Source organism: Psammomys obesus, unplaced genomic scaffold, assembly GCF_907164565.1.
Source record: "Psammomys obesus unplaced genomic scaffold, mPsaObe1.curated_primary_1811, whole genome shotgun sequence".
NCBI lineage: Eukaryota > Metazoa > Chordata > Mammalia > Rodentia > Muridae > Psammomys > Psammomys obesus.
The window spans coordinates 1,829,986-1,842,341 of record NW_026590681.1 but is presented as its reverse complement, the minus strand read 5'-3'; the positions used below and the strand labels follow the sequence as shown (position 1 = coordinate 1,842,341).

Genomic DNA, 12,356 nt, shown 5'->3' with positions numbered 1-12,356 from the left:
AACGAAGGAGTTATTAGCTCCTACCAGAATTCTGAAACTCTTTTCAGGGTAAAAGAAGGAGGGGAGGGTTCTTAGAAAGATGTGTAAGTCAGAACTGGAATGTTTCTAGGTGGCTCATTCTGCCTTTAAATTAGAAAGGAAATTGACAAGACTTGGGCTGGAGATGTGGCTAAGCCATACGTGTGTGTTATCTTACAGAGGAGCCAGGTTTGGTCCCCAGCACCCACATCAGGCAGCTCATAACCTCCTGTAATGCCAGTCCCAGGGGATCTAACACCTTCTGCCCTTGGCATGCACTTGCATACTTGTCGTGACATTAACTCGTGACAGGCAGTCATGCAGGCACACGTGCGCGTACGCACGCACACACACATACACAACAAACTTTTTTATAGACGATATGTAGCATCTGTGTCGAAAGAATCCATGAAGCATTCCATTCATTTGGGCGGTCACAACTATATTTCCTACCAGTTCATTCTGAAATAACTGCTATCCTCAGGTCCAAAGCTGGGTCTTGGCAACCTGGAGATGAATCTGAAGCAGCCCATAGCTCATAACTTAGGGAATATGTAGCATAGTAACAAGATCTTATTGATAGATAATTTAAATTTCGGCCAAAGTGATATCAGCTCCCACGGCAGGGAAACCACATAGTCAGCCACCAGAGTGAGCAATGTGGATGAGACAGCCAAAGAAAGAGCAGAACTCTTCACATGGCATGGCGTTCATGTCCCTCTCACATGCAGTGAGTCACCCAGCCTGCTGATTTCACCCTTACCCTCTATGACAACTTACCCAGATGAGTGTCACGAGTCGCCAGTTGGAGTCCCTGACTAGTTGCTGTAGTCAGAATATTTTTTTTTAGAAATAAAAATTGAATCTTATTGTTTCTTACATAAAATGTCACTACCCCAGTGGCTTTAGAATGATTTCATAGTATCCTGGTTCCACCTCCCTCTGTTCTTATCCTCAGAGCTCCCATACTGGGTTCTAAGCACAACACGGGCTCATGTGCCCTTTTGCACCTTGGTGTTTCTCTAGAGGTCCCTTCCAGCACTACATCCACCCCTATCAGTCAACTCCCTTCATCTTGTAGAAGAGTTTCAGCTTGATCCCCGAGGGAAACACATACTTACCTATCAAACATTCACCCTCCTTCATAGTGAATTGTAGTCCTCCCTTTGCAAGATGTCCACTTCCTTCTCACTCCAAGAAAAGCCCCCCACCCCTCTCTGCTTACTGACACATCCACTACTGTATGACTTGAAACTTAAATATCCATAACAGAACAGTTGCTGTATTCATAGTTGGTTGATAATTTATTTAAATCTTAAGCTGTTCTATATTTTGTTTCTTGAAGCTTTAATTTGCCTTAGTTTGCCTTAAAGAGTTGGGGTGAGTAAGAAAAAGTCTTCATGCTATCGAAGCATGAAGACATGAGTTCACATCTTCAGTACCCACACATAAAAAGCTGGGCATGGATATGCATGTGTGTAACTCCAGAGCTAGAGAACAGGAACAGGCACACTTCAGGAGCTAACAGGCTAGCCAGCCTAACTAGAACTATGAGTGTCAGGTTCAAAGGAAGACCATGCCTCAAGAAAATAAGGTAAGAAGTTGTAGAAAAAGATGCCCAACATCCACCTCCCCCATGGCCTTTTCATGTGCCCACATAGGCATACACATATGCATACCCTACCCACATGCCACACTCATACACACCACAAAGAGAGACCACTGGAGTGTATGCATTTGCACACTGATTTTACAAAATAGAAACACAGACAGATGCATTTCTGGTCTGAGTTCACAAATGATAAAGATAATTTTTTTCTGCTCAAATATATTAGATCAAATTTTAAGTTTTCCACTCCAGCTCTGCTCTTCTTCTCTAAAGATCTGACACATGCAATTTTTATCAAGGAAGACTTTGCCAAGAAGCCAAATTCAACAGCAAATGCAGACATACTAGAAGCTATTGCAGAAGCAAAAGAAGTGCGGAGCTGAGGAGATGGCTTAATAGATAGTGTGTGATGTGCAAGTGTAAGGATCTGAGTTCAGATCCCCAGTTATCTACAAAAATATGTGTCCATGTCTAACTCCAGAGCTGGCGGTGAGGCCGGAGGACTCCCTAGCTAAACAAGTGAGTCCCAAGCTCAGTGAGAGACCTTACCTCAAAAGACAAGGTGGAAAGTGATAGAAAGTAACGTGTGAAGTCACCTTCTGGCCTCTACACATGTGCATGTACAGGCTCACATATGTACACACACACACAAACATACACCCAGAACAACTTGATTCATCCAATTCTTCTTTCTATCTAGGTATCAAACATCAAAGAATCAAAAGATATTCACATTTTAGATAAATAAAAACATTTAAATCTACTAAGCTTTCCATTTCGATTTAAAGCTCTAAAGCTTGGATTTGTCCCTAAAATGTCAGTGGGGCATCTTTTCTCTCCTTTTCTTGTTTTCTTCTTTGCTTTCACTACATAAAATTCTAACTACTGGATGAGGCAACCTAATAAGAGGGAAAGTGTTCCAAGAACAGGCAAAAGAGTCAGAGACAACCCCCACTCCTACTCTTAGGAGTCCCACAAGAACACCAAGCTACACAACTATGAGGGTATGTGTATTGTCTCACTGTAACTTGATATGCCATGTTTGGTTGAAAGAGATGAGGCCCACTCTTTTCTGAAGGGAAATAGAAAAGGAGTGACTCTGGTGGAAAAGGAAGGTGAAAGCAGGGTCTACAAAGAGTGGCGAGGAGAAATTGTGGTCTTTATTTGATGTACGAGAGAAGAAATTGTAAAAATTCTAAGCACTATAAACAATTGACTAATGACTTTCAAGGAGATACCCTGAAGTCTCAAAGTACTTCACCAGGAACCAGGAGCTCTCTGGGTGTGATTTCCCATGGTGAAAGTGCATCACTGCAAAGCACTGCAAGGCTGTCTTTGCTTATCCTCTGAGTGCCTTGAGTCCTGAGGAGAGGAAGACTGGGGAAATGCCAGGTACAGCACTCCCACAGGGAGTCAGTCAGGAGTAAGGTGCGGTAACTGTAGGGCTTGAGAGAAACATGGCAAGTGTGGCCACATGGACTCATCCAAGTAGCCTCAATGATACTGTATGATACTCTGTGTCTCATCATCTACACTGGCCATGCCTCAAACTCGGAAGACATGAACTATGTAAGCAGTGTCACTTAATCTGGTTCCTCTCCTCCAGCACCTCTCCAGCCAATATCTCCAAACCCTTAAGGCCTAGAACATGACTTTCCTGATACAATATCCAATTGCATCCTCCCGACCTAAGATTTTTTAAAAGTTTTTCTGGCCCACATGATGATTTTTTTTGATCATCCTCACTTTCTTTTCCTGCACCACTTAGAATTCCACAATTGGGGAGTTTCTTAATTAACCAGAAATCTATTATGCACACACTCATCCCTGATACCATTAGGATGACATCAATCATTTACAGATGTGTATTAAGCTTTTTGCATGAATTGCTTTCTTCTTAGCCTAAAGCTCAGAATTTATAAGACATGAAAAACCATGAATTTTGTTTAGTAAAAAAAAAAAAAGAACAGGTGAGTCACTTTGGTATATGAGGTACAAGAAGTTGAACAAGCCCCACAGAGAAGCAACAGTAGTCACCGTGAGATAACTTAAGAAAAATACAATGAAACTGTGGATGGCAAACTGTTCTGTTATCCAGTCCTATCCATGAGAGAGTTTCAGTAATATCTGCTGACACCAGAACACAGGAACTAAAACAGTAAAAGGATTAAAATTAATGAGGAACTTTTTTTTTCATTTAGTAAGCAGAAAAGCCAGTGAGATCAGAAAGCTGCTCATCATGAATTCTTGTTCCTCCTGGGCATATAGCTAATGCTGCTCTCCAGTCTCCCTTGGTGCTGAGTATGGTGAGTAACTAGGTTCTGGCTAGTAAAATGGAACCAGTACAGACACATGGAAAATCTTCTGTTCTCCTTTCCTTCTCAACGGTGACCTTGAAGACCACAGACTACACATGACAGACCACCAAAGGGCCTTGGCTCAGAGCTCTGGGGGAAGATAATTGTTGACTAGAAACAGCTATTTTAAAGATTATGTAATGAGGAAGGAAAGCTGTCATTGCTGTAAGCCCCACGTCATTTGATTTATTATAAATACAGTGAAGAAAGGGAATCCTGAGATATTAAAGGCAGAAAGTTCATAGGGGCTTATGGTGGTTTAATGAGAAATGTTCCCCGTGGGCTCAAGTATTTAAATACTTGGTGATGTTTGGAAAGGTTATGGGGCCTCATTGCAGGAAGTATGCCCTTGGGGATGGGCTTCCATGGCTTAAGCCTTACCCCAACATCTTGTTCTCTCCGCTTCTTATTTATGAATGAAATGTAATTTCTCAGCTTCCTACTCCTGCCACCATGATATGGCTCCCCAGAATTATGGATTCTATTTCTCTGGAATTATAAGCTAAAATAAGCTCCTGCTTCCTTAAGTTGCATTTGGCCATGGTATTTTATCACAAGAACAGAAAAAAAAATACAGTGGTAAAAGCAACCAAGTGCTAGTTATCACATGGACTGAACAGTAACAAAACTGAGCAGAAGTGGCTTCACATTTTTCAACACAGGCCTTGAACAACACAGGATAACTCTGACATAAGAAAGTGATAATTACACAGAAACTTGAACCCTTTCCCTTGCCTTTTCTTCTCTCCTTTATTCTTTTCTTCCCTTCTGCTATTCTCCTTCCCTTCCTTTCCTTCCTTGTATTCAAGTTGTGTTTGTTCATCAGCAATTCATCATGTACTATTTTAGATACTGGATATAATAACAAATAAAACAAAATTATTGTCCCATAATGTTTATACTGCAAAAGGACAAAGTCAGATAATAATAGTTTTGAAAAGAAAAGAAAAAAAAAACAATTTTAGAGAGAAGTCACTATGAAGGAAATAAAGTCCAAAAAGCAGAATGATAGCAAGAATCTGGTAGAGGTAATTTCATCTGGATGGTTAGGAAAGACCTTTTTCAAAGAGGGCATATTTGAGCTTGCTAGAGGGTAGAAAACTCTGCAAAGACTTGGGAAGGGCATCCCAGGTTAAGGAAAGCACAACTTCCCAGACATGTTGGGAGAATGCAAATAATGCCAGTAAAGTGAACACAAGGAAGCAGGGGCCCCGAATCACACAGAGCCTTACCTAGAACCAAGTTTGGATGTTATTCTGAGAACCAATGCACCCACTAGGCAATTTATAATGGAGCAGTGAAAAAATCTTCTTGGATGCTTTCAAAGCTTCCCTTCTATGTTTGTGGAAAGGTGAGCACTTGGGGCAAGAGCGGCTGCCATGGTCATCACTGGCTAAAAAACAAACAAGACTCAGGCAAGGGACGATGCAATGAAGATGCAACAAATGGGCGTTCGTGACTCATTTGGATGCTGAGTTGACACAGAGGTTGAAGAAGACTGAATTCAGTTTCAATGTTTTATAATCACAGCCACCAAGTGGAAGAATGTACTACTGGCTGTGTTAAATCAGGACCATGAAACCAGGAGCTTGGCAATGTAATCGTTTAGCGATACAATAACCCTTTCCCGTAAAACACCCTAGAGACCTAATCCAAACTTGGCACTTTATTGCGAATACATAATGAAAAATTTCAAACAATATCATACAAATGATTTTGAGCAGCTCACTTAACCTGCAGTTCTTAGCCACCATGTCAGTTAGTTTGAAGGGCAAAACTTTAACAAGAACCCTTTGGTCTGACTCAAGTATCATTATCAGAATTTGGGATTGGGTTTACTTTTCTGTACCTGCTTTTGTAATTTGAAGAAAATTGTCAGGGGAGGATAAGGAGATGGTCATGTGGACCAGGACAAGTACAGAGGAGTTGTGCAGTGTTTGTGAAACACACCTTTCTGTGTGAAAAGAAGTGGGAAATAGTGTGAAAAGATACTAAAGGCTCTATGTGTGTTTCTACAACACACCAGGTCTATTCTCAATGTGTCATTTTATTTCAGGCTATTCAGTATAATTCCCAACCCACTTTATAGGTGAGGGAATTAAACATTCAAAGCTCCAGTATGTAACACAAAGTCATACTGAGTAGATGAAGTACAAAGCCAAGCTATACATGTCTGGTTTTTATAGCTCACCCAATATCATTAAAGCATTCTAAAACCTGTTACACAGTTAATATGAGTCAAACATTTAGGTGCTAAAAATGAGATACCACGGGGGAAATGACAGGAATAAACAAGAGATCATGCAAACAAAGTTAGAATTTGTATTGTGGGAGTTTAGCTAAAATTGAAAATTGTCAAAGCAAAAGGGTGGAGGTTTATGAAGGATTCAGATGAGAGGATAAGATGTGTTTGCAAAGCAGACTTGAGATCAAAGATGGAGAGGTAGATGAAAGAGGATCCTAAGAAAGGGTCTACCTGTTCTTGTCATTGGTAGGACAACAGATAGAGCTGCTCAGATAAAACAAAAGTTAAAATCTTTCTCACAAACAAAAAGTTGGCTGAAAAGATACTTGGGCAACAAGCTATCTCTCTGAGCCATTTAGACTAAACAGAAAAAGGAAGACTTCTTGAGGCATTCTCACATCAAACATTCAAAATCCCTGCTAATACACAGCCACAGAGCAGAGTTAATGTGCCAACAATGGGTAATTCCTACTTAGTCAAAGCAGGACTTCAGAGATAGACCTAAACTGGAGCATTAACTGGGCTATGCTAATCACAAGAGCCATTTATGTTATAATATGCAAAACACTTAAATGTAAAAGAAAATGGGAAAACAGAGATCCCTGATAAATTCTTGGACAATCAGAAGCATAGGGAGCACCCTGGGCCAGTTCCCCATGAATCCCCTCTGTCAGGAACTGACATTTTCTTTTCTATAGAAAGTGTTCACACTAGCCGCTTACAGTAAATCTCTGCTCTCCTAGTTACTCTAAGGCACGTCCCCTTTGAACTCTGGTTTCCTGGCCACTTTTCCTCTTACTACTAAAGAGGACAACCCCTCCATGGTAACCTCCAATCATAAGAAGTTACGATTTTGATGCAATTATAATATAATCTTGGAAAAAAAAAGAAATTATTTAAAAAGAAGTTGAAAGAGAAGTTATGACTCCCTTTGCTGATCCACGCCTTTACGTATCTGACGCTTCTGCGTATCTGCTACGTGTGAATCTTATATTCACCTAGCACAGCTCAGTTTGAGCTAAACAATCATCCCCTTAAATAGTGTCACTTGTGTTTTCTGAGGAAAGAGAAGGTTCATCTTTGGAAGTGATAATGTTTTGTGTCCCACAACCCCTGCACAACTGATACAAATCTGCTCTTTCCATCTCAAGGCACTCTCCCTGGCAACCTGCCAAAGGGTTCTCAAAGCGCTGGCCTCAGAGAGGACCCGAATTAGGAACTCATACTGGTATTGATACTGACGATAACCAACACAATCTTCTCAATTTTTACTCAATCGAGAAGTTTGCTAAATTTTTGGCATGTTATATCTCATTAACATGTGAACCGGGAAATCCAGTTTCCTATGCTGGACGTGGTCTAATGAAACATTAAATTACAACTGTATTCTACCACCCACACAAAACAATCTACTATCTGAGTGCCAGCTCCAGAATTCTGAACTTTCCCTGGTGATTCTCAACACTGCTTTTTTTTATCATAAATATTGATCTATCCTGAATCTAAGAGATTTAGATCAATTCATTCAGAATATTTAAGTAAACTCAGCTCAGTTATAGAAAAGCAACAGGTCCCTCACCATCAAGGCAGATTTCAATGGTACCTTGAAATTTCAATATTACATGTGACATGTACCAGGAATCTATTCATTATCTGTCAGACGTCAACCATTCCATGCCATCTTTCTTCTGGAAGCTCCACTAAACAAAAAGCCTGATCTATGACCAGGTTTTGTGCCAGAGAGAGAAAAACTAATGAGATGGGAGTTTGCAAAATTTGTTAGAGCTTTCACTCAGAAATAATACGGCTCATTTCCACTTGAAGTTTTTTCACTCAATTTTCCTTTTTTTTTTTTTCTTTGAGACATGTCACTATATTGTCCTTTCTAACCTAAAACTCAACATGTAGACAGGCTAATCTATAACTTAAAGAGTTACTTGCCTCTACCTCCTGAGTTCTAGAATTAAAAGCAAGTGCCACCATACCTAGACCAAAGTTTTCTAAATATTTACTTTTGTTCTTTTTAATTAGACGAATGTATGCCAATGCAGTGGCTGTAAAAGGCAGAGGCATCAGCTCTCCCTACAGTTGTAGTTACAGGTGGGTCTGAGCTACTTGACATGGGTTTACAGCAACCATACTTTTTCTTAAGTGCTTTACCATCCCTCAACTCCATCCTGCAATAGTTCTTTGGTTAAACTGGGCATCAGTGGGATGAATCAAGGAACAGGAAGATATTTTGACCTCAGATGGGAGATCAGGACAGTGTGAACAGTGGGAGGTTAGGATCAGCGACCATCAGAGCATCAAGAATAACTGGAGTAGAAAGGCGCTGGGCTTCACCTTTGCTGGGTTTCTCTGAGTTTCAATGCCTGCATAGGTAAAGTGGAGCGAGCAGTAGCCAGGGTTGCCATGCACTCACAGATTCTAAGTCTACAAAAGTGTAGCAAATGCAAAAGGAGTCTGGGAAACTAAAGACACACTGTAACTACAATATCATTTGTCATACAGTTCTCATTCTGCAGGAATCATAGGACATCATGTTGTTTCTTGTCCTTCCAAATAGCTCTTCATTCCAGTTTATGAAGAGCTGCTCAGATTCCAAATTCAATAGCAAGGGCACCAACAGGACAGCTAGTGGTAGACACCGCTTTTAATTTACAGTAATGTATCAGAAACTGTCTTAGACCAGCTTAGTGAAAATGCCATCACAGGGGGAGAAAGCTCCAACCAATCAGATCCATAAAACACTGAAGTTCAATGAAAGAAATTTTCAAAATGGGGACTGTGTTTGCTCCAGATACACAAGGCAAAAATGAAACCTGGTGAATTGTATCATGGCTGACATAGGTTTCATTATCTTCCATTGATTGGTCAGGAGTTTTGACAGCATGGCACTTTTTATGACCTCTGAAGACCAGGAGTCCTTAACACACTAGAGCTCTGCTACAATAGGACATGTACTCTCTTTTCCACTGAGACTCTGAACAAGTTTTTTCAAGATATTCTGACAGTGCATGTGATGTTTGTTTTAATTTCAAGCTAAGCTTGCTCACTGTGGTTTTTATAATACAGGTCATTTTGACTCATTTATTGCAGTTCATACAGCTCTAGCTGTCTCTAAGCTATGGTGAGACAATGCAACCCTGAGGGTTTTTGGTACCCACCTCTAAGGTTGCCCACTAGATGACCACCAGATGGAAATTCTTAGGTAAGGATTCAGAAAATGCCAAGAACTATGCATAACTAATAGAAGAATTGTACAGGCACTGATTTGCCTTCTCTCAAACTGTTCCTAGTGTTTCCTCTTGCCACACCCCTACTGGATTCAAAGGAAAGAGGTAGCACAATTCCAGCTAAAAGGAAGAACATGAGTAACCAGACCTAGTAGCATCTCCTGCTCGCCCCAAATATCAGATGAGGGATGTCAATACTCGGTAGGATATAATCCAGTTCTGAAAAAAAAATATGGAGAGTCTTCTGCACATCTGAGGGACAGGGGCTCAGAGAATAACCTGTAGGAAGAAATATCTTTGACCATAAAAATTTAGAATTTAACAGAGAGATCTGCCTTCCAACATTTCCTTACTTGGGATGCTGTATGGTGACACAGGACTAGAGGTCAATATTATGTACCCACAGAAATACAAAGTCAAAGATCAAGTTCAATGTGTTCAAGATGGAATACACATGCTCTAAGCATTAGCATCCACTATATGTGGTCCTCAGTACCCCCTCTGGGATGCTTAGCATGTAGTTCCTGCCTACCCCCCAAATTCTGTTGTTATTCACTAGGAACATCCATTACTTATATTCTTCCTTAGATGTTGGCCTGTCTCTATGAACAAGTTATCTGGAATTTCTGGGCTGTCTTTATGATTGCAGAGAAATGGCTACTGCCCCTAACCATCACTATGAAGTAGGGCACCAGTACCAAGCCAGCAGACTGGCCTGAAGACAGATCCAGATGGTGAGCTAAGGAGGGGCATTCCAAGAAAACAGTGACTCAAACCTGCAGTCACACAGTGTTACTAATTTTTTAAAAGACCTCTCATACAAAGGGCAACTTTAATACCATAGTCATCTCTTGGAGACAATTCTATGTAATAAAAAGTGGAACTGAGGAAGACCTAAGAGTCCCAAAAGCATTCACAGCAGCCATTACTCCCAGTTTCTTCTACTTCTCAATTGCTCATGGGACATGGGGGTGTACATACCTAAGGGGTCATTGTGCATAGAATCTGCTATCACATTTATAATGGCTCAGAGTTCAGCCCACCATTTAGCAGAAGGTAGGAACCTAAGTCTATCAGCTCATTGCCTACCTTGCAAGTGTCTCCCATAGTGATTGGATGGGAGAATGTTCGCATTGAGATTTTTTTTCTAATTAAGTGTAAAATAACATGAGATACAAATTTAAAGAAATTACTTAATGTGGAGTGGTGAAATTAATAATGTTCCTCCTCAAGTTAACAAATAGCTAAAAGAAATTCAAGGGTGGGTGAAGAAATTCATAATCAAAGAGGTAAGTTCATTCTCTCAAGGGACATGAACCTAGTTCAAAGCAAGTGAAAAAACAAAAACACAAAACCCAGAAGGATTAAAAAGACAGAGGAAGCCCACTAGTTAGAATATTGCTAATGACCAAGAATGAAGGAACAAAGAACTCTTTCCAGAATAACTAAAGGGACAGGACTGCCTACCAGGACAATCACTGGGAACCAGAAGGTGCCTTTTTAAAAACAACTGAACAGCTCTTTGAGTGAAGTCAACAATCTAAACAGGGTTCAGCAGTACAGAACACAAACTGGCCAGGCATTTACCCTTACTGTCACCTATGAGCACCATCTGTACCTTGAGAACACTGACCCTCTTTAAAACCAAACTATTCGCATGACAGTAAATGGACATCATCACCGTATTTGTTCAGTTTGAGAAATTTTTCTTCCTCACAGACCACCGCAGCTTGATATTTAGCTAACAAAGATGAAAGGAGTGACTGAATTAAAAAGAGGAGATTCGGAGCCCAGGCCCATCATGATTCTGCCGTATAGAACTTCTCTGCTGTTAGGGGAGGAGCCTTAAAAATGGATGGGCTCAGATACATAAGATGTGGTCAGAACAAGCCCCGCCACTGCCTGCTAAAGGAGTATAGGCAGGCAATGCCCACCATTAGCAAGTGAGGTGCTTGGCTTGAGAGGAAGGGGTGTATCCTCAAGGCATAAGAGATGGTAGGTTTTGCTTGAGGCCACATACACATTGCACCTGTGTCAGTTCATGGGTGTAAGGGATGAGTCCTGTCACTTCAATTCTTGATTAAGATCAGAAAATGACAACTTGCAGATCTAACATGAAGAAAATCAACGGAAAAACATTCTACTTCCAAGAAGCAAAGCTGAAAGCTGGGTGTACGCTGACCTCTGACTGTCATTTGAAAGGTGAACTCATTCACCACATCCCACACCCTTGGAGGTGATGCCCCCTTCCAAAGAGTTAAACAGAAAGTGCTGTGGTATGGCTTTCCTGAGGTTGGTGTGAACACTGATGATATGTTATGATCCTACACACCTCAGTTTCTCAAGTGAAGCTGTCTGGATTAACTGTGAGAACAAGCACTCTTGCACAGACGATTCCATTTCTTTAGTAGCTGAAACCATATTTCTCTGCCAGTTCTCCACAGGACTTGGCTACCTCTTACCTTCACAGTAGGCAGAGTTGCCCTGGACAGAGATGTATCCGTTCTTGCACTCACAAGTTGCTTTTGTATTCCAATTTTTGCATTCCGAGTTTTCTCCACACTTGGGTGCTTCCGCACAGAAGTTATGACCTATGGGACAGAAAGAGTGCTTTACATCAGGAAATGACAGGGAAGGAGGGCTTCCAGGCAATAAGGCATGCAGTAATGTGTATGCTGTGAGGGTTCACGGAAATAGACCTTGGCAATGTACAAGATTACGCTGAGTAGGAGCTATCAGGCCGAAAGGGGAAAGTCCTGTGTGTGAGAGTGTTTCCTGACACTCCTGACACTGCCTGACTTGATAAGGTCCTTCCTGCCTGGGAGACAAAGCCATGGCAATCTGAGTGGTCCCCATGGTTCTGACATGGCTAGCATTTGTGTGAGTATCTT

General features: G+C 41.0%; 1 protein-coding gene across 2 annotated transcripts in view; it reads right to left on the bottom strand.

Annotated features, from left to right (window-relative positions):
* Nell1 (neural EGFL like 1) overlaps positions 1-12,356 on the bottom strand; it is a 950,996-nt gene that overhangs the window by 632,919 nt on the left and 305,721 nt on the right. For both annotated transcript variants that reach the window (XM_055608364.1, XM_055608365.1), the window contains exon 12: positions 11,928-12,056. In XM_055608364.1, coding sequence (XP_055464339.1) covers positions 11,928-12,056 — 129 coding nt within the window. The remainder of the gene's footprint in view (positions 1-11,927; positions 12,057-12,356) is intronic.